At 42.4% G+C, this 27,649-nt stretch overlaps 2 protein-coding genes across 2 annotated transcripts; both read right to left on the bottom strand.

Annotated features, from left to right (window-relative positions):
• Positions 1-1,949: 1,949 nt before the first annotated feature.
• LOC143020440 (BTB/POZ domain-containing protein 2-like) lies at positions 1,950-22,782 on the bottom strand. The gene is made up of 6 exons (XM_076176860.1): positions 22,639-22,782; positions 5,527-5,689; positions 5,030-5,260; positions 3,248-3,343; positions 2,459-2,595; positions 1,950-2,346 (listed from the first exon to the last, which is right to left on the bottom strand). The coding sequence occupies exons 1-6, from the start codon at positions 22,716-22,718 to the stop codon at positions 1,950-1,952; spliced, it is 1,104 nt and encodes a 367-aa protein (XP_076032975.1). The 5' UTR covers positions 22,719-22,782.
• Positions 22,783-25,675: 2,893 nt separating this feature from the next.
• LOC143020439 (ATP-dependent DNA helicase Pif1-like) lies at positions 25,676-27,402 on the bottom strand. The gene is made up of 4 exons (XM_076176859.1): positions 27,110-27,402; positions 26,308-26,996; positions 25,940-26,076; positions 25,676-25,801 (listed from the first exon to the last, which is right to left on the bottom strand). The coding sequence occupies exons 1-4, from the start codon at positions 27,400-27,402 to the stop codon at positions 25,676-25,678; spliced, it is 1,245 nt and encodes a 414-aa protein (XP_076032974.1).
• Between the last annotated feature and the right edge of the window lie 247 nt (positions 27,403-27,649).

Genomic DNA, 27,649 nt, shown 5'->3' with positions numbered 1-27,649 from the left:
GTATATATATGTATATATATATATGTATATACATATATATATATGTACACACACACACACACACACACACATATATATATATATATAATACATATATTTATGTGTGTGTATATTTATATATATATATATACATATATATATGTATATTTATATATAATGTATATATGTATATATGTATATATATATACATATATATACATCTATATATATATATATATATACATACATATATATATATATATATATATATATATATATGTTTATATATATATATATATACATACATACATACATACATACATACATACATATACCCAAGGCTTTTTCCCTCTCACAGGGGGAGTAGCCTCCCCCCCAAAAAAAAGACATAAAAATCACTCCCACCCAGTTCATTTCCCATATATTCAGCTCCCCTCCACCCTCCTATCTTGGCACTTCCTGGACGACGGGTTATCCCTGCATCCTGTCCACTGCCCTGCCTCAGAAGTACTGTCGCAAGACAAACCACATCCACAGCAAGCCCGCTTCATAAATTCGGCGACCTCCCTCTCCGTCCCCTCATGCACAAAAGAAGACGGAGAGAAATCCCTTCGGGCTGCGTCATTTTTTTTTTCATACATATTTCCTCACCCCCCATCCCTCACCTACTCCCCCTCATGCATCACAGCCTCATCTATACACAACCCTTCTCCATTCACCCCTATCATCCGTCCCCTCCCGTCCTTCCTCAACAGACATTCCTCTCTTTTGTAAAGCCCCCTTCACCCCATCCATCCATCTCATCCTAGGACGCCCCCTCATATTCACTCCTTCCACCTCTGCCTTCCACACTTCTTTTACTAATCTTTCTTCACTCATTTTTTCCATGTGTCTAAACCATCCTAATACTCTTTAATCAATCCTATCTCCAAGCTCCCTTTCCACTCCTGTTCTCCTCCTCACCTCCTCACCTCCTCACTCTATCTAGCGTAGTAACATTTCCTCCCCAAGTTGTTCGTCGTCATTGTCCTTTGATGGTTCTCGAGTCAAGCAAGGCTCGAAAGGATGAGGAACTTCTAGGACAGACCACCCGCCTTCGCGGGATCGGGTTTTGTAGGAGAGGAAGAAAAGTCTGTTGGAAAAGGAAGGATCGAAAGGACGTGGTGAGACAAGCTCGTCTTAAAATACAAAGGAGATACAAACAGCAACAGACCTATTGGTCTTTATGGGTCTGCTTTTGAACTGAAAAGGGGTGTAAAAAGAGCAAGCAGTGAGTGTATGAGCTCATGATATTTAGAGATAAGCTAGAAAGTTAGATTGGGATTCGACCGTATATTTATTCATTTATTTACTTGTTCTTTTTTTAAAGTGTCAATTGTATTTGACTCACAGCATGAACAGGTATTTTGTTCCAAATATTTACAGTTCGATTAAAGAAAAATTTGAGAGAAAAATACATATCCTCTGTAAAAATAAAGTTAGTGAACCTTCATCTTGCTATCCTATTGAAGAGACGGTATAACAATGAAATGCCCACACATTGTGACAAATCCTAATTTGTAAAGGGTCTTCGTGAGTATTGGACTTTTAGAGATATTTTTTTTTCTAAGTTTCATGGTTCCACAAGATTCTCGTGGGGTAGAGGGGTTGCGGTTTTTGTCATTGAGTGGACTTAGCAGCCAGACACCCAGAGGGTAGTTTACCAGGGCCAAAAGTTAATACGACTGACAACGCAATAATTATGATCGTAGAAGAAAGTAGTTTCCGGGATCTCCCTTCGAACGGAGTGCAAAAAATTCATTTTTCCTAAGAGGTCATGGTTGTCACCGAAGTCCACCAATAGAACTTCGTAGATTTCACCCGCCTGAAATAGAACTGTTTCTGAGAAATTGCATTTCCTGGACACGCAAGGTGCCGACGCTATCGTAACTTTGTCATGCGCCTTTCGAATTTTTATATTCCCATCATGATTAAGGTGTAGGCTGTGAACCAGTATACGCCTTGAACTTATAAGGTTTGTTAATATAAGGACCTCGTCTCCCAGGTGAGTTTTTCCATTTATATTGAGAATCTCCGGAACACTTTAAAGTATCAAACTTAACAAGATCCTTCACATTTCGACCTCTTGCATATTGTGAGGGGCTGAAGGGCGTTGCCTCTGGGATGAGGCTCATGTCAGCTCCTCGAATGACCCTTAAAAGGTTAATCGCTTCGACGGGGTGCAAGACGCCCGAGGGGAGGACACTGTCGATGAACTCTTCGCACGTCATGGCCAGGAACCGCACCTCGCCTAGCAGTTCCTCGACCTCCTTCCTCAGGGCGCTGCTCGAGGGTTCCTCTCCTCGATGGGACAGCTGAGCTCTCCCCCTGTTGTCAAAAAGGTAAACACGTTAGTGATGACCCAAGGCGAGGCCTGGTTAGGAAGGTAGACACAGTAAGAAAAAAAAGGGGGGGGGGTGAGGAGAGAGAAGTCACCTACCACGCCAAGGCTGCGTCGAACATGAGTGTCTCGGAGGACACCAGCAGTTCCGACTTCAGGAAGCCCATTAGTGTCTCTTTTCTCAGATGAATCACAGAGGCTGGAGCTATTGCGGCATCAGGGTCCTTGTTCATCATCTGTAATTTGGAAGACTAATTAGACTCTTGCTTCGTGCGATATCTGGCCTCATCCCCAGTGACCCCCTTCGCCCCCAATGCTCACTGGGCTATCTAAAAGATCTTCAGCTCAGTCTGTGAAGACAAACACAGGCGAGGGGTGCACCTGTGCAGGAGGGATATATTCCTTACATAAGCGTCACTCAACTGAGCACATTTGCCACACCAAGGTAGAGCTCAGCTTGTGTTGTTATGCATCAGAATATTTACCCAGCTAGACTTTACGCTCCAGAGCTTTCATATGTATGTGTGTATATGTGTGTATATATGTGTATATGTCTGTATATATGTGTTTATGTGTGTATATGTGTGTATGCATATGTGTGTATGTGTATGTCTGTATATATGCGTGTACGTGTATGTATGTGCGTGTGTGTTTGTGTGTGTGTGCGTGTGTGCGTGTGCGTGTGTATGTATGTATGTGTGTGTGTGTGTGTGTGTGTGTGTGTGTGTGTGTGTGTGTGTGTGTGTGTGTGTGTGTGTGTGTGTGTGTGTGTGTGTGTGTATGTATGTGCGTGTGTGTGCGTGTGTCTGTGTATGTGTGTGTGTGTGTGTGTGTGTGTGTGTGTGTGTGTGTGTGTGTGTGTAATAAAACCCTTCCCCTTCTACTGACCTTTACGCAAAGATCCTGCAGCTCCTTGTCATCATAATCCACCGCCGCTTCGAAGATAATGAGGGTGTTATTCGCCGTTAGTTGGTTCCCGAGGTACTGCAAGGAAGCGAAATGGTTAGACAGTGCGTTAACACGGCAAACAATAATTGCACAACCAGCTGCCCTTACCTGGTAGTGAGCACCAGCAGCTTATATGCAAAGTACGAGCAGCTTGTAGACTTGTGGCCCAAACACAAGGGACGGAGGCGAACAGGCCGATTGACCACTTAATAGAATTTAACATTCTCCTCGACTAGTTTCAACAGTGTTCTTAGTGAAAGGTGATGGGAAGACGAGCCGCCTGGGAGTGACTGCTTTCCTGGGTCCCCCCATCCTTTGATGATGGATGCAGGAAGGAGACCATGTAAGCTTGTGTGCATGCCCACGTTGCCAGTATTTTTTTCATTGATTGTGTCGTTGAAGTTACATGCAACAGGACTCAAAATTACTTTTAAAGCAATTTTGCTCACGCGCCCACTGAAAGGTTCTTCCACAAGTTTGGCTAAGGAATGTTTTTTTTTCAATGAAGAAGTGTTTTAGCCACTTGTACTTCTCTGAAACCTACGGAGGAGTGTAGGTATTTGAAATTAAGACTCGGAACAGAGGCAAGCGCCAGTACCAAATTATATAAGTTATATATTATATTTTACTTACACACAGATGGAGTGATATAAAGAAAGGGGTGGGACAAACGCCATGTGGAGGGGCGCGTCGCTTCACTCACACGCCGATGGTTTCTGTGAGCGACCACCAGTGCAGCCACACAAAGGATGACTACAGACGCTTCTGTACTTACGAACATTCGACTTAGGAACTTTCTGACATGCGAACGAAGCCTCAAGCCTACTTTACCAGTTTCAAAGACAAGAAAGTCAACATCAAAGTATTAGTATTACAATTGTTTGCTTTATGTAAGAAAAAGTGTATTGACTCTGTCATACTTGTGCATGTATTTCTAGGTACCTTTAGATTGATGCTGAATAACGGTTTACGAATATTTGGAATTACGAACGAATGTTCGGAACGTAACTCGTTCGTAAGTTGAGGAGTGTCTGTAATTGGAGGTGGATATTTACATGACTAAAATGGGTAAGCCCGTAGGTAAACGGGTAGGTTGTGAAGTGCAACAGCAAAAGTGACAACATTTTCACACTGAATGAGAATCGTGCAAAAAACAATGGTCTCAAACTGTCTTGAAACATATTGAATTTGGAACCGGTGGAAACTACTTCGCCAACCGTGTAGTTAATGAATGGAATAAACTTCCTGCAGAGGCAGTGCAATGTAGTTCAGTTCGAAGCTTTAAGAATCATTTAGATAAACACCTAAGCAAGATGCTGTAATGACTATCATTTATTCTATATTATTTGTTTATTTGTTTTGTTATCATTTGTCTGTTTGTTTATTATTATTTGCTTGATTCTCATTTATCATTAGTTATATGTCAATTTATTATTATTTACTATTTACCTGTTTGTTTATTATTTAACTATACCTATGCATTTATTTATGTATTTTATTTATTATTTACATTATTATATTTTTTATTTATTCATTTATTGATTGATTTATCATTATTATGATTTTTTCGCATCCGACCTAGACATGGACCAAAAGGTCTTCTGTCGGCATGCTCCGCCTTTGTAGTGCTTTGTGCATGTATACCTGCACGCTGTGCATTTTGGGGAGACCTCAAGTGGAAGAATGCTGCAAGTGTGCATGAAAGTAAGAGGGAAGACTCACCTGTGAGCATTCCTTGTCCGCCGAATGTACTTGGTACTTGTAGGAGGTGGCGTAGACACGGAGGGCCTCCTCGACGGATTGCAGGTCCATCTTGCCCACATACATGTGGTCCAGGAGCTTGGTGAAGGTCTCGGGCGAGTCTTGAAGAATCAGGTCCTTTCCGACAGGCGAGGGACCCGTCAGCATCGGCTCCAGGACCGGCGAGCTGACAGAGAGCACCAGACGGTGTACCTTTGAAGATAGAGGCCAGCAATCAGAGATAATGTCACAAAGGAAGACATAGTTCTACAAACAACGTGAGGCCACTGCTGACTTATTGTTTGTAGGATGATCCGAGACTGAGTTATATATAGAATGATGTTTGTCAAATATCCTTTGACCACTGCTTGTTGCTCAAAATAACCTATTAAGAAATTATTTCAAAATGAAGAAGGCCTCTCTATGATGTTTAAGGTAGAAGAAGAGAAGAGAGATAAGGAGAGCGGCAAATCTCGTACCGAAACCGTGGTGTTGTCCTTAGAGAAGCCAATAGTGAGGTCGCTGAGGGCTCCTGTCTGGTAGATGTGCTGGAAGCGCTCATGGAGGGTGGTCAGGTTGTTCTGCCAGGCTCCTGCGACGTGAGGACTTGTCTGTACAGGCAAGGACGTCGAAGCCACTGACCTGCAACGTAAAAATGGACCTTCACTTGTGCATGCGTTGGTTTTCAGTTCCCATGGAATCTCTTTATCACCCTCACTCCAGACCTCCCCTCTCAGTGTGTGTGTGTGTGTGTGTGTGTGTGTGTGTGTGTGTGTGTGTGTGTGTGTGTGTGTGTGTGTGTGTGTGTGTGTGTGTGTGTGTGTGTGTGTGTGTGTGTGTGTGTGTGTGTGTGTGTGTGTGTGTGTGTGTGCGTGCGTGTGTGTCAGGTCACTGTTTTTATATGAAGAGGGCGACGCATTCTAAGGGGTCTGCAGAGGACACAGCACCACCGTTGCAGGAGTTCGGAAGTGGTTACACAAAGCACTGCAGAATGAATGGTTCAGGGGAAAAATGGAATCGAAATACTCAGGAAACGGAAGTGGTAGTGGCCTTATGAGAACAGAGAATATATATATATATATATATATATATATAAATATGTATACATATACATATTTATACATATATATATGCATACATATATATATATATACATATATATACATATATATATATACATACATATATATATATATATATATATATATATATATATATATATATATATATACGTACATACATACATACATATACCAAAGGCATTTTCCCCCTACATGGGGGTAGCCAAAAAGAAAAAGGCATAGAAACCACTCCCACCCATTCCATTTCCTATATATTCCACTCCCCTCCACCCTCCTCCCTCCCTCTTATCTTGGCACCTCCTGGATGACGGGTCATCCGTGCATCCTGTCCACTGCCCTGGGTCAGAAGCAGTGTCGTAAGACAAACCACATCCACAGCAAGGCCACTTCATAGATTCGGCGACCCCCTCTCCGTCCCCTCGTGCAGAAAAGGAGAGGACATGGAGAAATCCCTTCGGGCTGCGTCAAAAAATTTTCTCATACATACTTCCTCACCCCCCATCCCCTACCCACTTCCCCTCATGCATCACAGCATCATCTATACACAACCCCTCTCCATTCGACCCTATCTTCTGTCCTCTCCCGTCCTTCCTCCTCAGACATTCCTCTCTTTTGTAATGCCCCTTTCACCCCATCCATCCATCTCATCCTAGGACGCCCCCTCATATTCACTCCTTCCACCTCTGCCTTCCACACTTCTTTTACTAATCTTTCTTCACTCATTCTTTCCATGTGTCCAAACCATCCTAATACCCTTTCATCAACCCTATCTCCCAGTTCCCTTTCCACCCCTGTTCTCCTCCTCACCTCCTCATTTCTCACTCTATCTAGCCTAGTAACCCCTATCATACTTCTCAGACATTTCATCTCAAACACATTCAAACTCCTTCTCTCTTCCTCTCTCATGTTCCATGTTTCTACCCCGTACAATGCTGTTGGCACAATCACTCCTTCATATAACCTCCTCTTAGCATCCATTCCCAGATGTCTATTTCTCATTACACTTTTCAATCCACCAAGGCATTTACTCGCTTCTCTCAATCTACATTCTACCTCCACCCCCACTCCTCCCTTTCCTGCCACATTCCTGCCACCCAAGTATCTAAAAATATCCACTTCCTCCAGTCTCTCACCCTTAATGTTCACCTTCAGCCTGCTGTCACTCTCTCCCCTTGTACATCTCATCACCTTACCTTTACCCACATTTATCTTCAGCTTCCTCCTTTCACACACCTTCTCAAACTCTGTCACTAACTTCCTCAATCCCTCCTCTGATCCTGCTACAAGTGCAGTGTCGTCAGCAAACAACAACTGGCTCACCTCCCACTTTTCTCCATTTTCTTTAACCATCTCCAACCCCTGACCCACCACCCTTACATTCACCTCTCGCACCACCCCATCCATGTAAAGATTGAACAGCCAGGGCGACATAACACATCCCTGACGAAGTCCCACCTTTACCTCAAACCATTCACTCTCTCCATTTCTAATCCTAACACAAGCTCTACTACTCTCGTAAAAACTCTTGACTGCTCTTAACAACTTTCCTCCAATCCCATATATCTGCAGTACCTCCCACAGTACCTACCTGTCTACCCTATCATAAGCCTTTTCCAGATCCATAAAAGCCAAAAAACATCCTTACCTTTTCCTATAGCTTTCTCACATATCTGTCTTACCACAAAGATCTGATCTACACAACTCCTATCTGTCCTAAACCCACACTGTTTCTCACCAATTACTCCCTCTGTTCCTTTCCTAATCCTCTCAATCAAGACCCTCCCATAAGCTTTCCTAACTACACTCAAGCTGATCCCTCTGAAACTACTACACTCACACTTGTCCCCCTTTCCCTTGTAAAGCGGAACTATACAGGCACTCCTCCAGTCCTCCAGCACTCTACCCTCTCTAAGACAAACATTAAACAATCTCACCAGCCAGTTCACCATCACTGTACCTCCTTTCTTCAGACTGTACAGCCAGGTGGCAGAAAACGTGACTGACGACCTGACGCTCTCTGCCAGCATTGAGCTTGCTTGACCCGACCCAGCGTAATTATCTAATTACGCACCACAGGTAACTGGCCCACGAGTAGTATATATACCGGGTTCCGCCGCATGTAAAATCAGTTCACTCGTACCTTACAATAAAGGAGACGAACTCACCATAACCTCTTTCTCTTCGCCAAAAGTAGCATTGCTACACTGATGACCATTCGGACTGACAATGGACCCATCTACCGCCGCCACCCCCGACGCCAGCCCTGACGCCCCGCTGTCCGCTACCAACATCGTAAACGCCGTCTCCTTGAAGCTGCCGCCTTTCTCTACGATCGATGCCCCCTCCTAGTTTCGACGAACAGAGATTCAGTTCCGCCTGCGCAAAATCAGCGCGTCCCAAACGAAGGCAGACTACGTTCTCGAGGCGATCCCCGAGGATGTGTTCCCACTCATCTCCCAATGGCTTGATCAACACGACGGCGTTATTCAGTATGACGTTCTGAAACAGTACTTGCTTCAGGAATTTACGCCGTCAGAAGCCTCCAGAGCCGCAAAAATCCTCCAACTCTCCCAACAGCCACTGGGGGACATTAAACCAAGTACAGCATACCTCGAGATGATGTCCATCGCCCGCCTCCCAAACACAGCCAACGGAACCAGCAGGGACGTCGATATGCTTCGTCAATTGTGGCTCATGCGCCTCCCAGCGCCCGTGAGATCCACCCTTGGCAACACCGAGGAAATGACCACCGACGAAGTTTCACGGAAGGCGGACCATCTCGCCGATGCCCACGCCGCCGCAGCAAGGAGTCAGGATGTCTGTGCTACGGACGACGCCACGGACGAAATCTTCGCCGCAGCAGCATCGCCAGCCAACAGGCGCCAACAACACCAGCAAAGGCAGCGACGCCGGACCACCCCCGCTCTGCACCTGTGCTACTACCACACAAGGTTCGGCACCTTCGCCAAGAAATGCCAACCAGGATGTACATGGACAAAAAACGCTTGAATGGGTCACCGTCCATCACGGTGGCCCCTACAGGCGCAACGGGCCTCTACATCAACGACAAGGCCTCTAAACGTCGCTTTCTTGTCGACACTGGTGCTTGCAGGTCCATAATTCCTGCATCCGCTGCAGAACGCCGGGTCCCCAAGGACGTTGGCGTTAGGCTAGTCGCAGCTAACGGCACTACCATAGCTACCTACGGATGGAAACGCCTGAACCTCACCTTTGGGAGTCGCCACTACTCATGGAACTTCATCCTGGCAAACACCAAGACGCCCCTTCTCGGTGCTGACTTCCTCGCTCATTACAGGTTACTGGTCGACGTCGCCAAAAGACGCTTAGTCTGCGCAACCGCATCCGCCTCGACGCCCCTGCAAATTGCGCCACAGCCAACCACGGTCGCCGCCATCGACGCTAGAATGCCCTACGCCCACCTGCTCACGGAATTCCCCGACGTCTTCAAGCCTGAGCTGCGACAGACACCACAGACGCCAGCTAAACATGGCGTGTACCACTACATCAAGACGTCTGGGCCCCCGGTATTTGCCAAATACCGCCGCCTACCGCCCGAGAAACTCGCCGTCGCCAAGAAAACCTTCCAAGAGATGGAGAGACTAGGCCTCTGCCAAAAGGCCTCCAGCCCTTGGTCCTCCCCTCTCCACCTCGTCAAGAAGAACGATGGTTCCTGGCGCCCCTGTGGAGACTACCGGCGGCTGAACATGATGACGGAACCTGACCACTACCCACTCCCAAACATCGCCGACGTCACCACATACCTCAACGGCGCCAAGATCTTTTCGACACTGGACCTCCTGAAGGGCTACTACCAAGTTCCGGTACATACAGACGACATCCCGAAGACCGCCATCACCACTCCCTTCGGAACGTACACCTCTAATTATTCCTGCTTCGGGTTGCAAAACTCAGGTACAACCTTCCAGCGCCTAATGGACGGTATCCTCGGCCACCTCGACTTCTGCCTCTGCTACGTCGACGATATTCTAGTATTCTCCAACTCGTCTGAACAGCATCTCCAACATCTGCGGATCATCCTCGAGCGTCTCCAGGACAATGGCCTCGTTGTTCGCTTTGACAAATGCAGCTTCGAAAAAAGTCTGTCCCATTTTTGGAACACCTCATCTCTCCTGACGGCGTTCGTCCCCTGCAGGATAAAGTCGCCGCAGTCGACAAATTTCCCAAACCCACTACCATCAAAGCCTTGCAGGAATTTATTGGGATGGTCAACTTCTATCACCGTTTCCTCCCTAACATCGCTCAAACGCTGCACCCACTTTATAACGCCCTTCACGGAAAACCGAAGGACCTCCTGTGGAACCCCGCCATGGAAGCTGCCTTCGTCAACGCCAAGAAAGCCCTTGCCCGTGCCACCACCCTCTCCTTCCCTGCACCAGGTGCCCAGCTACAACTGTCAACGGACGCCAGCAATGTCGCCATAGGGGGTGTGCTCGAACAAACCCTCAGTGGCAGACCTACACCCCTTGGTTTCTTCAGCAGGAAGCTCTCCAAGGCCGAGCTCAACTACAGCACCTTCGACAGAGAGCTCCTCGCCATCCACCACGCCGTCCGTCACTTTTGCCATTTCCTCGAGGGCTCCTCATTTATCATTAACATCGACCATCCACCTCTGGTGCACACCTTCACGAAACAACAGGACGCTTGGTCTGCCAGACAGCGCCGCCACCTCTCCGCCATCGCCGAGTTCAATTGCACCATCAGGCACGTCCCCGGTACAAATAACCCCGTCGCGGACGCCCTCTCCCGAATAGCCATCGACGCAGTTCAACTCGGCCTCGACTACGCAGCTATTGCCAGAGAGCAACGGGAGGATCCTGAAACACTTGCCTACAGGACATCCATCACATCCCTTAAGTGGCAAGACGTCCCCTTTCACGACAACCACACCATCCTCTGCGACATCAGTACCGGCCGCCCGCGACCCCTCATCCCAGCTGCCTTCCGACGTCAAGTGTTCAATTTAATACACGACCTGTCTCACCCTTCAGGGCGCGTCACTGCGAAACTCCTGAAGCAGAAATTCATCTGGCACAACTTCTCCAAGGACGCAAAAGAGTGGGCCAGATCCTTCATCGCCTGTCAGCAAAGCAAAATTCATCGCCACACTGAATCAGGCATCGGATCATTCCATCAGCCCCGACGACGCTTCGCACACATTCATGTCGACGTCGTCGGCCCACTCCCCCTGTCGGAAGGCCATCGTTACCTCTTCACCGCCATCGATAGATCGACCCGCTGGTTGGAGGTCATCCCCATGAAGGATAGTACCGCCTCATCCTGCACTACAGCGCTTCTCAGTGGATGGATAGCCAGATTTGGCCTCCCGGAACACGTCACCTCCGACCGAGGAACTTGCTTCACGTCGCGGCTGTGGCACTCTCTCGCTGAACTCCTGGGTACTACAGTCCACCACACTACCTCCTACAACCCCGCAGCCAACGGCATGGTCGAGCGAACCCACCGCTCACTCAAAGCATCTCTTATGGCACGCTGCAACAACGGCTCCTGGCTACCCCAGCTACCTTGGATACTCCTTGGCCTTCGGACAGCCATCAAGGACGACCTCAACGTGTCTCCAGCAGAGATGGTCTTCGGCCAAACCCTCGTCGTGCCCGCAGAATTCTTCCCTCCACAGGAGTCTCCCGAGAGCCTGCAACAGCTTCGACGCACTGTCGGCAAATTTGCCCCATGCGTGCCGACACATCACCGGGAGGTGAAAGAATACTTTCCAAAATAGCTCCACACCTCGACGCACGTTTTCCTGAGGACGGACGCTCACACCCCACCACTCACCCGTCCCTACACTGGCCCCCATCTTGTCCTTGAACGTAAAGACAAGACCTTCCGCATCTCCATCTCCGGCAGGCCAGAATGGGTTTCCATCGACCGCCTAAAACCGGCACACCTCGACACTCCGCCCACCAAATTCTCACGTGCAGGACGCCCCCTTAGGCCAAGGCAAGTTTAAGAGGGGAGTATTGTACAGCCGCGTGGCAGAAAACGTGACTGACGACCTGACGCTCTCTACCAGCATTGAGCTTGCTTGACCCGACCCAGCGTAATTATCTAATTACGCACCACAGGTACCTGGCCCACGAGTAGTATATATACCGGCTTCCGCCGCATGTAAAATCAGTTCACTCGTACCTTACAATATAGGAGACGAACTCACCATAACCTCTTTCTCTTCGCCAAAAGTAGCATCGCTACAAGACATTCTGCTTGGCATCCATCCAGATCAGGTGCCTTACCTGCTCTCATCATCTTAACAGCTGCTATCACTTCCTCCTTCCCTATTTCTCCATAATTTTCCTCATTCATGACTCTCATTTTCTTAGTGCTTCCCACTGCATCTACCTTTCCTCCCTATCCTCCTTCACATTTAGCAACTCCCTAAAATACTCTGCCCATCTTCATCCTACTGCTGTCTCTTCCACTATCATCTCTCCATCTGCACCTTTTACCTTTTCTTTACTACTTGATTCATCTTCTTCTTCTCTTTTAATATCCTTCCAAAACATCTTTTTATTGTTTTCAAAATTTTCAGTCATACTCTTACCCCATTTCACATCTGCTCTCCTCTTTGCTTCCTTTATCTTATGCTTAGCTTCCCTTCTCTAAATTTTGTACCTCTCATACGATATATATATATATATATATATATATATATATGTATATGTATGTATATATATATATATATATGTATATATATATATATATATATATATATATATATATATGTATATATACACATATACACACACACACCTAGGGCTTCTCCCGCTTGTTAGGGAGGTAGTCACGTCAAGGCACGTACTGACCCCCACCCATTACACTACCGTCCATCACCCATTGTTTCCCTCTCATCTAAGAGACTCAGAGGCATAAGCAGTGGTCACTCACCTTTCCCACTTCACTCCTTCACCCCCTTCACTCCCTCATCTCCCTTCACTCCCTCATCTCCCTTCACTCCCACCCAAGAGACAGTTCCCCAAGCCACGTGACGGGACATCAACAAGTGAGAAGTCGCGACCTTAGAATGACCTGGAGATCTTGAAGTGTGTAAGGAGTGGAGCACCTTCAGAGTATCTGGAGTGGCTGCAACCTTTCGTGTGATGGTCTTTGGGTCTCTCACGGTCTCTCACGATCGTTCACTATACAGCCCTATGAAGTCGCATTTGTAGTGTGTTCAACACCCCGGGTAGAGAGTTGATGATGTACGTGACGTAATCATGATGCTCACAAACCTCCATGTTCCCGTTTCAGTCCATACAACAGAGCGTGGCTATAGGTGTGTTTGTACAAATAGATAAGCATATACGTATATGCATATGAACATGCATTCACACACACACACACACACACACACACACACACACACACACACACACACACACACACACACACACACACACACACACACACACACACACACACACACACACACACACACACACACACACACACACACACACACACACACACACACACACACACACACACACACACTTACGTCGAATGGACGGCGAAGATTGATGTGAAGAGAAAGTGAAATTTTCGTGTATCTCAACGCAAAGGAAGTACCTATTGTATTTGCAGGGAAGGGGATTGCTCGTGGTGTAGGGGGAAAGTGAGGAAAAAGGAGAAGGGGAGGGATTACTGAGGGAAATGGAAGGAAATGAGGAAGGAGAGGACTTGGTCCAGGCAGGCAGACGCCATGTAAACAAACGCGGACCGGATCAATTTAGTGACGATGAAGAGACTAACAAAAATGTAAAGATTAGAAATAATAGATATGAGCAGCACAATAGAAGGTGAGGATAATAATTTCCATGGATTTAATGAGGGGGGGGGGCGGATACCAACCTCCCCCGACTGGCAAAACTGGAGGAAAAACTTGAACAAATGACCGAACATTGGGAGATTAGGTTCGGTAAAATGTCAAAAATTGCGGAAAGGGTTGAAAGATTGGAAGAACTAGAGAAGGCGAACAAAAACTTAACTGATGAAATAGAAGAACTAAAAAGACAGTTAAGAGAAGTAAAAGAGGAGAATGAAGAATTAAAAAGGAACAATAAAGACAATAAAGAAGCAATAGCAAAAGAGGTACAGGGGTTGAAGAAGATACAGGAAAATAGTAAAGTTGCATTTACTGATATAATTAAACAGCAAATGAAAGAACAAACTGAAGACTCAGTTATCAAAGTGATGAGACAGAAGGAGAATATTGTAAGAGACTTAGCAGATAAAAAGAAATGTATAATTATATTAGGAATGGAAGAGAAACATAACCCAGATAGAACCACAAGAATCAAGGAGGAAAATGAAAAAGTAAGCAGATTACTAGAATTAGTTCAGGAAGATGAACCTGAAATAATGAAACAAATTGAAGAGAAGTTTAGACTCGGAAAGTATAGTACAGATAAGACCAGACCAATTAAGATTAAATTCAGATCACAAACAACAGCAGAGAATATCTTAGCAAAAACAGGGAAGCTAGCAGCAAGTGAACAATATAAAAAGGTATGGATAAAAAGAGAAATGAATAAAGAGGAAAGAGAGGAAGAAAAAATGAAAAGGAAAGAAGCTAAAGAAAAAAACGAGACCAGAACGGAGTCAGAAAAACAAGAATTCTACTGGAGAGTAGTGAATATGAAATTGAAGAAATGGACCATAACAGAGAGAAACAAAAAAGAAACAGAGAATACAATGGAAATAACAGAAAGTTAAGAGTATCCTACACAAATATAGATGGATTAATAACAGGACTAAATAAACTGAACAAGTATCTGAAGGAAAAAGATCCGGACATAATGGGAATTGTTGAGACAAAATTAAAAGGTCCACTACCACCCAACAGCATAGGACACAATACATATAATTATTGGATTAGAAACAGAAAGATAAAACATGGGGGTGGAGTTATGTTCCTGACTAAGAAGGATATAAACATGAAGAGTGTCACATATGGAAAAAACAGAGTACAGATGATTATGATAGAAATAGAAGACAGAGATAAGAAGAGCAGAAAGTTTGTAATAAACTACGTATGTGCCCCCAAAAACAGCCTCGTGGGAAGAGAGTGAACATAAAAGTATGTTAGAAGACACAGGAATAACACTAAACAAGATAATGGAAGATGGAGGAAGAATAGTTATGATGGGCGACTTTAATTGCAAAGAAGTCTGATGGGAAGAGATGACAGTAAAAGGTGGAGAAGACTCATGGGGAAATGTTCTACTTGAGATGATTATTGACCACACAATGACACAATGCATTCAAGGGAAAACTAGGTATAGAAATGAAGAAGAACCATCGAGACTAGACCTAATAATCACATCAGAACCTGAAATAGTGGAAAAGATAGAATACCAGGCACCAATAAGTAAAAGTGACCACATATTGATAGAACTAGAACTAAATGAGAAAAAATACATGAAAAGAAATGAACAATATAGAAAAGGAAGATTGATGTATGATTTTTTTTTTTTTTTATAAAATAAGAGAATTCTTTCAAAATGAAAACTGGGAAAGAATACACAAAGAAGATACAACAGTAGAAGAAAAATGGAATATTTTGACAAAAAATTATAAAAAAAAAAGGAATGGAAAAGTATGTCCCAAGACAAAAACAAGAAAAATAATATGAAAAGTGCTGGTACAACAAAAGTTGTAGGGAGTTAAAAGACAAAAGAGACAAAGCTTAGACCTAATGGAAGACAGACAAAACACCTGAAAAATGGAAAATATATACTTGTTATAGAAATGAATATGTACAAGCGTGCAGAGAGGAAAACAGAAAATATGAAAAAGGTGTCATAGAAAAATGTAAAGATCAACCAAACTATTCTACAGATTTGTAAAAAACAAATTTAAAAAAAAAAACAAGACTTGGAGAAATTAAGACAAGGCGGAAATTATGAACAAGCATTTCAAATCAGTGTTTACAAGGGAGAATATACAACCGGAAGAGATCGAATGGGAAGAGAAAGTCCCCCCTATGAAAGAAATAGAAGTAACAAAGAATGAAATAATGAAACACTTGAGTAATCTTGATGTCAGAAAATCGCATGGACCAGATGAAATAGCAAACTGGATTTTGAAAGAATGCAGGAATGAACTGGCAGACAAAATACATAGCATAATAAATAGTTCCTTGAAAGAAGGAAAAGTTCCAGAAGATTGGAAAAAAGCAAATATAGTACCTATATATAAAGGAGGTAATAAAGAAGACCCTACCAACTATAGACCAGTCTCTCTAACAAGTACAATAGCAAATATTTGTGAAAGAATGATCAAAAGTAGATGGGTAAAATATTTAGAAAAAAACAGAGTGCTTAATCCAAGGCAATTTGGATTCAGACAAGGACGATCATGCGTCACCAATTTAATATGTTTCTATTCAAGGCTAATAGATATAATAAAAAGAAAGAGATGGATGGGCTGATTGTGCATTTCTTGACCTAAAAATAGACTTTGACAAAGTACCACATAAGAAGTTGCTTAAGAAATTAGAAACTGAAGGAGGAATACAGGGTAAACTGCTTAAATGGATGGAAGACTTTTTGCTGGAAATAAAAATGAGAGTAGTGATAAGAGACAAGCACGCAAGATGGGATGACGTAATAAGCGGTGTTCCACAAGGAACAGTTCTGGTCCCAATAATGTTTGCTATATATATTAATGATATGGATGAAGAAATTGAAAGTTATATGAGCTTCTTTGCAGATGATGCAAAACTATTAAAAAAAAGTGAACACGGAAGAAGATTGTGAGTCACTACAGTGATCTCAATAAAGTATGGGAGTGGAGTAGGAAGTGGGAGATGGAGTTTAACACTAAAAAGTGTAGTATAATGGAATTTGGAAAAAGCAAAAACAGAATAACAGGATCATATAAATTGGGGGAAGAAGGAATTAAAAAAGTAGAAAATGAAAAGGACCTGGGAGTCATTGTTATGAACAATGTGTCACCTAAGAAACATATAAACAAGATTTTTGGAGAAACTTATAATTTAATAAGAACAATCAAAGTGGCATTCACATACCTGGATGAAAAAATGGTGAAGAAAATTCTAATCACTCTGATAAGACCAAGATTGGAATATGCTGCAACGATGTGGTCACCATGTACAAAAAAAAATGTATAATTTTTTTTTGAAAGAATACTAAGAGCAATTACAAAATTGGCACCAACACTCTCAACACTATCATATGAAGAGAGACTAACAAAACTTGAACTACAGACACTAGAGCAAAGAAGAGAGAGAGGAGATTTGATAACTGTTTACAGAATCATGAAAGGCATAGAAACTATTGATAGAGAGAATCTGATAGAATGGGATGATAGAAATACAAGAGGGCACGGAAAGAAAATCAAGAAAGACAGCTATAGAAGAGATGTGAAAAAAACAGCTTTACTCACAGAATAATAGAGAGTTAGAACAAGTTAGATGAGAAAGTAGTGTGTGCAAAAACAATACATAAATTTAAAAATAGTTTAGATAAAATGAGATATGAAGACGGGACACCACGAGCATAGCTCCCCTTCCCGTAAAATACAACTAGGGAAATACAACTAGGTAAATACACACACACACACACACACACACACACACACACACACACACACACACACACACACACACACACACACACACAATCGTCGGATTGACGGCGAAAATTGGAACTCCGGAAAAAAAAACCCACAATTTTCGTGGATTTCAACTACGAGGAAGTACCTTTTTGTATTAGTAGGGAAGGGGTAAGCTCGTGGTGTAGTAGAAAGGTAATGAAAGTGGAGAAGGGGAGAGATTACTAAGGGAAATGGAAGGAAATGAGGAGAGAGACGAACGGGCTCCCCCTGATAGCAGAAAAAACATAAACAAGAGGTCTGCTGACGACAGGGGAAATTGAAAATATCAGTAAAAGCATTAAGGTTAGAAATATAGATAAGAAAAATACAATGGAAAGTGAAAATAATAATTTCCATGGATTTAATGGGGGGGGGGATGCCAACCTCCCCCGATTAGCAAGTCTAGAAGAAAAACTAGAGAAAATGGCCGAACATTGGGAGAGTAGGTTCGGTCAACTTACAAGGATAGCACAGAGAGTTGATAAATTGGAAGAGTTAAAGAAGGAGAACCAAACCCTAACTAAGGAAATAGAAGAATTAAAAGACAGTTAAAAGAAGTAAAAGATGAGAATGAAGAATTAAAGAGGAATAATAAAGAGAATAAAGAATCCATAGCAAAAGAAGTACAGGGTTGGAAAAAAGTCCAAGAGAATAACAAAATTGTATTTAAGGATATAGTAGCACAACAGATGAAAGATCAAACTAAAGACACAATTATTAAAGTGATGAGGGAGGAAGAGAATATAGTGAGAGACTTAGCGGATAAAAAGAAATGTATAATTATATTGGGAATGGAAGAGAAATATAATACAAATTGGACTACAAGAATAAAGGAGGAGAAGGAAAAAGTAAATAAGATATTGGAAGTAGTTCAAGAAGATGGAGCAGAAACAGGGAAAGAAATAGAAGAGATGTATAGACTAGGGAAATACAATACAGATAAGACCAGACCAATTAAGATCAAATTCAGGTCACAAACAACAGCAGAGAATATCTTAGTAAAAACAGGGAAACTAGCAAACAGTGAACAATTCAAACAGATATGGATAAAAAGAGAAATGAACAAAGAGGAAAGAGAGGATGAGAAAGCAAAAAGACTAGAAGCTAAGGGAAAAAACGAGAGAAGAACAGAGACAGAAAAAAAAATTCTATTGGAAAGTAGTGAATATGAAAGTGGGAAAATGTTACATGGCAGAGAAAAATGGAAGGGGAACAGAAAACACGATGGAAGTAGCAGAAAATTGAAAATGGCTTACACAAATATAGATGGCTTAATAACAGGCTTGAACGAACTGAATGATTACCTGGAAGAAAAAGAACCGGACATAATGGGAATTGTAGAGAAAAAATTGAAAGGTCCACTACCACCCAACAGTGTAGGACGGGGTGCATATAATTTTTGGATTAGAAACAGAGAGATAAAACAAGAGGGTGGAGTTATGTTCCTGACTAAGAAGGATATAAATGTGAAGAATGTCACATATGGAAAAAAATAGAGTAGAGATGATTATGATGGAAGTGGAAGACAAAGATAGGAAGAGCAGAAAGTTTGTAATAAATTATGTGCCTCCTAAAACAGCCTCGTGGGATGAGAAAGAACATAAAAGTATGTTAGAAGACACAAGGATAGCATTAAATGAGATAATGGAAGATGGAGGAAGAATAGTTATAATGGGTGACTTTAATTGTAAAGAAGTCTGCTAGGAAGAGATGACAGTAAAGGGCGGAGAAGACTCATGGGGAAATGTACTACTTGATATGATTATTGACCACACGATGACGCAATGGATTCAAGAGAACACTAGGTATAGAAATGAAGAAGAACCATCATGACTGGACCTAATAATCACATCAAAACCTGAAATAGTGGAAAAGATTGACTCATGGGGAAATGTACTACTTGATATTATTATTGACCACACAATGACGCAATGGATTCAAGAGAACACTAGGTATAGAAATGAAGAAGAACCATCGAGACTGGACCTAATAATCACATCAGAACCTGAAATAGTGGAAAAGATTGAATATAAGACACCAATAAGTAAAAGTGACCACATATTGGTTGAAATGGAACTAAATGAGGAAAAATACATAAAAAGTAATGGACAATATAGAAAAGGAAGATTGATGTATGATTTTTTTTCTGATAAAATAAGAGAATTCTTTCAAAAAGAAGACTGGGAAGGAGTATACAAAGAGGAAACAACAGTGGAAGAGAAATGGAATATTTTGACAAGAATTTATAAGTAACAAGGAATGAAATAATGAAACATTTGAGTAATCTTGATGTCAGAAAATCGCATGGACCAGATGAAATAGCAAACTGGATTTTGAGAGAATGCAGGAATAAACTGGCAGACAAAATACATAGCCTGATAAACAGTTCATTGAAAGAAGGAAAAGTTCCAAAAGATTGGAGAAGAGCATATATAGTACCTATATATAAAGGGGAAAACAAAGAAAACCCTACAAACTATAGACCAGTGTCTTTAACATACACGACAGCTAAAATTTGTGAAAGAATGATCAAAAATAGATAGGTAAGGCATTTAGAAAAAAAAAAAAACAATGTACTAAATCCAAGACAATTTGGATTCAGACAAGGACGATCATGCGTCACAAACTTGATATGTTTCTATTCAAGGCTAATAGATATAATACAAGAAAGAGATGGATGGGCTGATTGTGCATTTCTAGACCTAAAATAAGCTTTTGACAAGGTGCTACATAAGAAGTTGCTTAAGAAATTAGAAACTACAAGTGGAATACAGGGCAAACTGCTGAAATGGATGGAAGACTTTTTGCAAGAAAGAAAAATGAGAGTGGTGATAAGAGACAAACAATTTAATTGGGATGAAGTGATAAGTGGTGTTCCACAAGGAACAGTTCTGGCCCCAATAATGTTTGCTATATACATTAATGATATGGATGCAAAACTATTGAAAAAAGTGAACACTGAAGAAGATTGTGAGTCACTACAGAATGATCTCAATAAAGTATGGGTATGGAGTAGGAAGTGGGAGATGGAGTTCAATACTAAGAAGTGTAGTATAATGGAATTTGGAAGAAGCAAATAAAGAATAGCAGGATCATATGAATTGGTAGAAGAAGGAATAAAAAAAGTAGAAAATGAGAAGGACCTGGGAGTCATTATTAAGAATTATATGTCACCTGAGAAACATATAAACAAGATTTTTGGAGAAACTTATAATTTAGTAAGAACAATCAAAGTGGCATTTACATACCTGGATGAAGAAATGGTGAAGAAAATATTAATCACTTTGATAAGACCAAGATTGGAATATGCAGCAACGATGTGGTCACCAAGTACAAAAAAAAAAAATGCATAACAAAACTTGAGAGAATACAAAGAGCAATTACAAAATTGGCACCAACACTCTCAGAACTATCATATGAAGAGAGACTAACAAAACTTGGACTACAGACATTAGAGCAAAGAAGAGAGAGAGGAGATTTGATAACTATTTATAGAATCATGAAAGGCATAGAAACTATTGATAGAGAGGACCTAATAAATTGGAATGATAGAAATACAAGAGGACACGGAAAGAAAATCAAGAAATACAGTTATAGAAGAGGTCTGAAAAAGAACAGCTTTCCCCACAGAGTAATAGACATTTGGAACAAGTTAGTTGAGAAAGTGGTGTGTGCAAAAACAATACATGAATTTAAAAACAGTTTAGATAAAATGAGATATGAAGACGGGACACCACGAACATAGCTCCCCTTCCCGTAAAAAACAACTAGGTAAATACACACACACACAAGTGATTGAACAGGTTTTCAAGGGTTGCAACTGCCCCCCCCCCACAAAAAAAAAATCCACTTGACAGTTCCTATCGCTTGAATTATTTAGATCCGGGGAAGCAAAGTATCTGAACGATAAGCTGACACAGTTTCACCAGTCGACAAATAGAGTGGAAGGGAGGGAGTGACAGATATATGGCTCATTTACTTCAAGTGGCAGAAAATCTGAAAAATTCCACAAGCCTAATCTGAGGGACACTCCTCGTTTTCAGAATAAATAGACTACTAGAAAGACACGTCTCATTTTCAGAACATGAAAAGCGAGTATTTAGGTCATTTGAAAAGCACGTCTCACTTTCAGAAAATGGAAAAACAGACATTGGAAGGCCGCACTTCGTTATCAGAAAATGAAAAGCAAATACATAGACCATTTCTATTTGAGAGTCGTTATGATTGAAAAAATGAAATTGTAAAGAATGACGCATGTGAACTGTGAAATGAAGGCTGGGACCATGTGGGTCATGGAAACCTGCACAGGAACTGAAAGGAGCTCTTCATCGCAAAGGGAGGAAAGATTGACTGAATTTTGTTTCACATATCTCCTGTCTCAGCCCTTCTGTTCTCCAAGTAGACCACTTCTAGAAAAGGGAAGGAAAAATGGCTGTTCCCCGATGCTGTCTATGATGGACAAGGTATCATGGGCATGCAAATTGTGCTTACCCTGACAGCTAGCTCCAGGCCCACTCACTTAGCCCGTGATCACTGTTCCCTATCAAAGACCCTGGGATTTTCCCGAAGAAAGCAGGAAGCTTCCCTGGCCACACTGACGACGATGTCAACGATCTAGATCCACAGGTCTCCTCTCTTAGACAAACTACAAACTTCCCTTCCGACCCCACTCGCCTCACAACTGACCACCAATTGCTCTCGAGTCAAACTACCACCAGTCTATTTGATTCGCCTCTGAGGTCCCTCATGCGGCAAGGAGGGGTCCAAGGTTTACTGAAGCACCTCAGAGGAACGGGCACTTTGTCTACCTGAAAAGAGAGTGCCTACGCCTACCTTAGGAAAGCTGCGACGAGAAGGGTCCTCAGGAGGGTCGACTTCGCCTCGGCGACGACCCGAGATCGCTGTGTCTGCATGTTCTCCGATGGGTCGCTGACGGCTATCTGGCGACGTATTCGAACGCCCAGAGGGAAGGGAGCGCCCGTGTGGGTGTATTACTGCGCAGAGGCTTTGCCACCTCACAGAGACTCTTCTGTACTCCCGGGGGGTGGAGGGGGAGGGGGGGAGGTTGGGGAGTTCTCAGGGTCAGTTTTTTGTTGCCTTGTTTTCTTAACCGGGGGTCTCCTTCATTACACTGATATGCCTCTTCGCAATTGGAATGTCTGTCTTTCTCTCTCTCTCTCCTTCTTATTCTGCCCTTCTCACTCTCTCCTCTCTCGTTTTCTCTTGCTCTCTCCCTTTCTCTTAAGTCTATCTATTTCCTCTCCTTCCCTCTGTTCTTCTTGCTCTCCTGTTTCTCCTCCCGCCGTTGCTGTTTCTACTCCTCCTTGTTATTGTTTGTTTTACATTGAAGGCCTGGTCTGTGCGCCTTTCCTCTCCTCTGAGGCCACGTTGTTCATGGTTAATCCTTCTCTTGTCTTCTCTCCTCACTGTCCTCATTATCTTCATGATCAGCATTGCCATCGTCAACGTCTATCGTCATTATCGACAATGTTGTCATTATCATCGTCATGCTTCATGTAGTTCAATTCAGTTGAGAAATGTCCTCAGCCATGGGCAACGATACAATTGGAACACGTTTGTCTCTCGAGAAACTATATGTCTACTCTCGTCTACTCTCTCTACTTGACTCTCCTGCGCGCCCCTCAGTATTTGTTTATATAGTATCGACCGTGTGATGTTACGAAAGGAATACGTTAGGGACGTTAGTATATTTCGTTTGAAAGATACTTCTACTCCTTCCGCTCTCACACCTCCTCCACGTGAATCACGCCCGTGGTCTCGCCAGACGTGCAAAACGTACCTCTCTACCAACAATCATCCATCAACAAATAGAAATAGAAAAATACAATGTTAATTTACTTTAATCACATCATTGTATACATACGATTATAATATTACAAAATAATTTTGATAATCACGTAAAGACGTGACAAAGACACTTCAAAGTGGTATTTGGATCCTACAGAGCAGTCATCTTTACCCCTCTGTGCGTTCCTCCTGTGCTACACCCTATCAGAACGAAGCTGAGATCTTGTCGATTCACTTGTACCACCAGACTCGATTTACCATCTTCGCAGACAAAGTCCTGTGCAGAGGTGGCCACCTTCTCCACAAGCACCTCCGATCATTTAGGTCTTTATAACACCTATTCCCTGTTCCTGAAACACCTGTTTCCTTCAGTCTGCCGATACATGTTTGACAAACACGTTTGACAACCATTCACACGGTCAAGCATCACTTCAAACACGTTTGATAAACCGTTTGACAACCATTCACACGGTCAAACGTCACTTCAAACAAACAGTTTGTCAAACATTCTCATCACTTCAAACACGTTTGACAAATGGTTTGTCAAACATTCCCACGGTCAGACATCACTTCAAACATGTTTGACAAACTGTTTGTGATGCTTGTGATGTTTGACCGTGTGATTGGTTGCAAAACATGTTTGTTAAACGTGTTTGAAGTGATATTTGATCATGGGAATGTTTGACAAACGGTTTGTCAAATATGTTTGAAATGCTGTTTTACCGTGGGAATGTTTGACAAACCATTTGTCAAACGTGTTTGAAGTGATGAGAATGTTTGACAAACTGTTTGTTTGAAGTGACGTTTGACCGTGTGAATGGTTGTCAAACGGTTTATCAAACGTGTTTGAAGTGATGCTTGACCGTGTGAATGGTTGTCATACGTGTTTGTCAAACATGTTTGAAGTGATGTTTAACCGTGGAAATGTTTGACAAACCGTTTGCCAAACATGTTTCTCAAAACGGGAATGTTTGACATATAAACGTGTCGACGTGAAATGTTTGTCGAAGAAATGTTAGAAAAATGGCTTAACGACTGATGAGATTTTTTATATTTGAGATTTTAGAGATCTACGGTTTCGGGAAAATAGACGGAAACGTTTTATAGAAATAGTTATATATTATATTGATATATCACTTCAAAGACGTTTACCAAACATGTTTTGCAACCAATCACACGGTCAAACATCACATCTAACATGTTTGACAAACCGTTTGTCAAACATTCCCACGGTCAAACATCACTTCAAAGACGTTTGACAAACATGTTTGACAAGCATTCCCACGGTGAAACGTCACTTCAAAGACGTTTGACAAACATGTTTGACAAGCATTGGCACGATGAAACGTCACTTGAAAGACGTTTGTTGAACGTGTTTGTCGAAGGTGTTTGACAAACCGTTAGACAAACCGTTTGACAAAGAGTTTGAGCGTGTGAATGGTTCTTGGACATGTCGATTTGTACACAAACATTTGCCATCGATACGTTTAAAGGACACGTTTAGTCAAACGGTTTGCCAAACGGTTTGTCAAAGACGTTCGACAAAGACGTTGAACAAACGTGTTTGAAGTGACGTTTGACCGTGTAAATGACTGTGAAACATGTTTGTGAAACCCGCGAGCGAAGCGAGGAAGCGCCGCAGGCCAAGCAACCCGGCGTAGCCGTTGCTTATATATATATATATATATATATATATAGATATATAATATATATATATATATATATATATATATATATATATATATATATATATATTTATATATACAAGCCCACGGGCTGCGCCGGCCCGGCTACGCCGGGAGGCTTGGCCTGCGGCGCGCCCTGGGCTACGCACACTTTGCATGAAAATAAAACACTTGAATTATATTGTTTTTTTATTTCTCATCAGCGACTACAATACTATCATTAACTTTTATCTTTTTCCGTGGTGGAGACGGGGTATTGTCTCTCTCTCTCTCTCTCTCTTGAGACTATATCAGTGCTGCATATTTGGGGGGGCTTGGCCTGGGCTACGCCCACTTTGCATGAAAATAAAACACTTGAATTATATATATATATTTTTTTATTTCTCATCAGCGACTACAATACTATCATTAACTTTTATCTTTTTCCGTGGTGGAGACGGGGTACTGTCTTCATCGTCGCTTTGCCGCTTGACAACATCCTTGATCTCCTCGATGAACTTTTCCTGGTTTTTAGTTAATTTTTTGAGTACTGATATGATGTCCTTCATTTATTTTTTAAAAGTAAAAGTTTCGGAATCGCTTTAATCTGGGTCTTTAAAAATGTCATCATTGGAAAAAAAGTCTGGGAGAAACATATTTACGGCGATGTTATAAATTTCCTTTGGGATTTCTCTGATACCAAACTCTGGTTCTTCTTCGGCGATCGCAGAAGTTTCACCGCTAGCAACGACGGCCGGTGGTTCTACTTGAGGACTGGGCGTAGCCTCAACAAAAAGTTCTTTATATACACAGTTGTTCGCAGGCCATATTTTATATTCTCCATTTACATTGTGCCAGCCGGTATAATGAAATAACGAATCCCAGTTCGTTACTCTTGAACACACCACGTACAGTTGTCCGTGAGCGAAACACTGTACTGAATCCAGAGGTAGCCCGCAACGTTCAAACGTTTGTCCTTGACTCTTATTTATCGTCATAGCATAGCTTAGTTTGACCGGAAATTGCTTACGCTTGAAATGAACTGGAGTATCTTGAGCCTCTAACGTGATTCTAGGTATCATCACTTGCTCTCCGCGGTAACTTCCACCTAATATTTTCCCGACTAAAACATTCTTTTTCAAGTTTGTCACTATGATTCTTGTCCCGTTGCATAGCTTCGGTGGGCAAATGTTTCGAATGATCATTAGCACACTCCCTACCTTTACCCTAAGCTGATGAGGCGGAAGGGATGGGCTTGTCATGGCGTTGAAAACTGAAGTCTGTATATCCGTTCCTTCTTCGACTGCAACATCAACACTATTGTAAACGACTTCCTTCTCTTTTAGTTTCTCGTGAATCATCTGATTGATGTTGTCGACATCATCATTCGTAGGTGATACTATAGCTCGTTTTTCAAAATACGACGCGTTCAGGTGGTTATTTTCTATGTCATCATAAACTTTATCAACCAACTCTTGGCAAGATTTGACTCTTACACCAAAGTCTTCGTCGAATTCAACGGGACCCTCACTTTGAGATCCCAATTGTAATAATTTCTGAGCAAATAGAATGTTTTTTGTGTCATCCTTCTTCAGACGTACATTTTCTGTCAACTCTAACTTTGTCAGATCGTTCCACATATAACTTGACTTGATGCAATGTTCGAGTTCCTCGTTCTTTCCACCGCCTCGGATAACAGGAGAATTTGTCTGAAATCCCCTGCGCAAACAAACACCTTACCTCCCATAAACTTTTCGTTCTCGAGAACATCTCGTAACGTAATATCAAGTGCGGTCAACGTGTTTTTATTTGCCATCACTATCTCATCCCACACGATCAAAGATGTTAATTCTAATAACTTTGCAAGTTCTGAGTTTTTCTTAATGCTACATGACCTAACTTCGTTATATTCCATTAGCGGAATCTTGAATATGTTATGAGCAGTTCTTCCTCCCTTAAGAACTGTAGCTGCAATACCCGAAGAGGCTACCGCCAAAGCTATCTTGGCCTGAGAACGTACCGAGTCCAACAACATGTTCAAAACGAAGGATTTACCAGTGCCCCCTGCAACATTCACAAAGATTCCATTGTTCTTGTACCGATGTCCAAAATGCACTCGGTACATCACTGCATCGTACACTTGTTTTTGTTTATCGTTCAAAAGTAATTCTTTCTGTGCAACTTCCTCCTTCAACTTTTTTTTTGTTATAAGACCTCTCTCTTCGAACGACATTTGAAGTCTTTTCCCCGCCCCTCGAAGGAGGCAACTCATATTCAGTGATACTTCCCCCTCCACAACTCCACACGTGTTTTTGAATGCGTCCAAATATATTTCATCGTTGTATTCAGTTAAGTTGTTGATGTGGATAGTC

Source organism: Oratosquilla oratoria, chromosome 40 (assembly GCF_046742065.1).
Source record: "Oratosquilla oratoria isolate Oo_2021 chromosome 40, ASM4674206v1, whole genome shotgun sequence".
Classification (NCBI taxonomy): domain Eukaryota; kingdom Metazoa; phylum Arthropoda; class Malacostraca; order Stomatopoda; family Squillidae; genus Oratosquilla; species Oratosquilla oratoria.
This window is presented reverse-complemented; position numbering and strand designations above follow the sequence as displayed.

Excerpts from the sequence above, each read along its gene's own strand:
- LOC143020440 (XM_076176860.1), bottom strand. The coding sequence starts at position 22,718 with ATGCAGACACAGCGATCTCGGGTCGTCGCCGAGGCGAAGTCGACCCTC. Across the intron at positions 5,690-22,638 it reads CTCGTCGCAGCTTTCCTAAG|GTCAGTGGCTTCGACGTCCT; the intron begins GTAGGCGTAGGC and ends TTTACGTTGCAG. Across the intron at positions 5,261-5,526 it reads AGGACAACACCACGGTTTCG|GTACACCGTCTGGTGCTCTC; the intron begins GTACGAGATTTG and ends CTATCTTCAAAG.
- LOC143020439 (XM_076176859.1), bottom strand. The coding sequence starts at position 27,402 with ATGTACCGAGTGCATTTTGGACATCGGTACAAGAACAATGGAATCTTT. Across the intron at positions 26,077-26,307 it reads TACTCCAGTTCATTTCAAGC|AACTTTTTGTTGAGGCTACG; the intron begins GTAAGCAATTTC and ends GTGTATATAAAG. Across the intron at positions 25,802-25,939 it reads AGGAAATTTATAACATCGCC|GAAAAGTTCATCGAGGAGAT; the intron begins GTAAATATGTTT and ends ACTAAAAACCAG.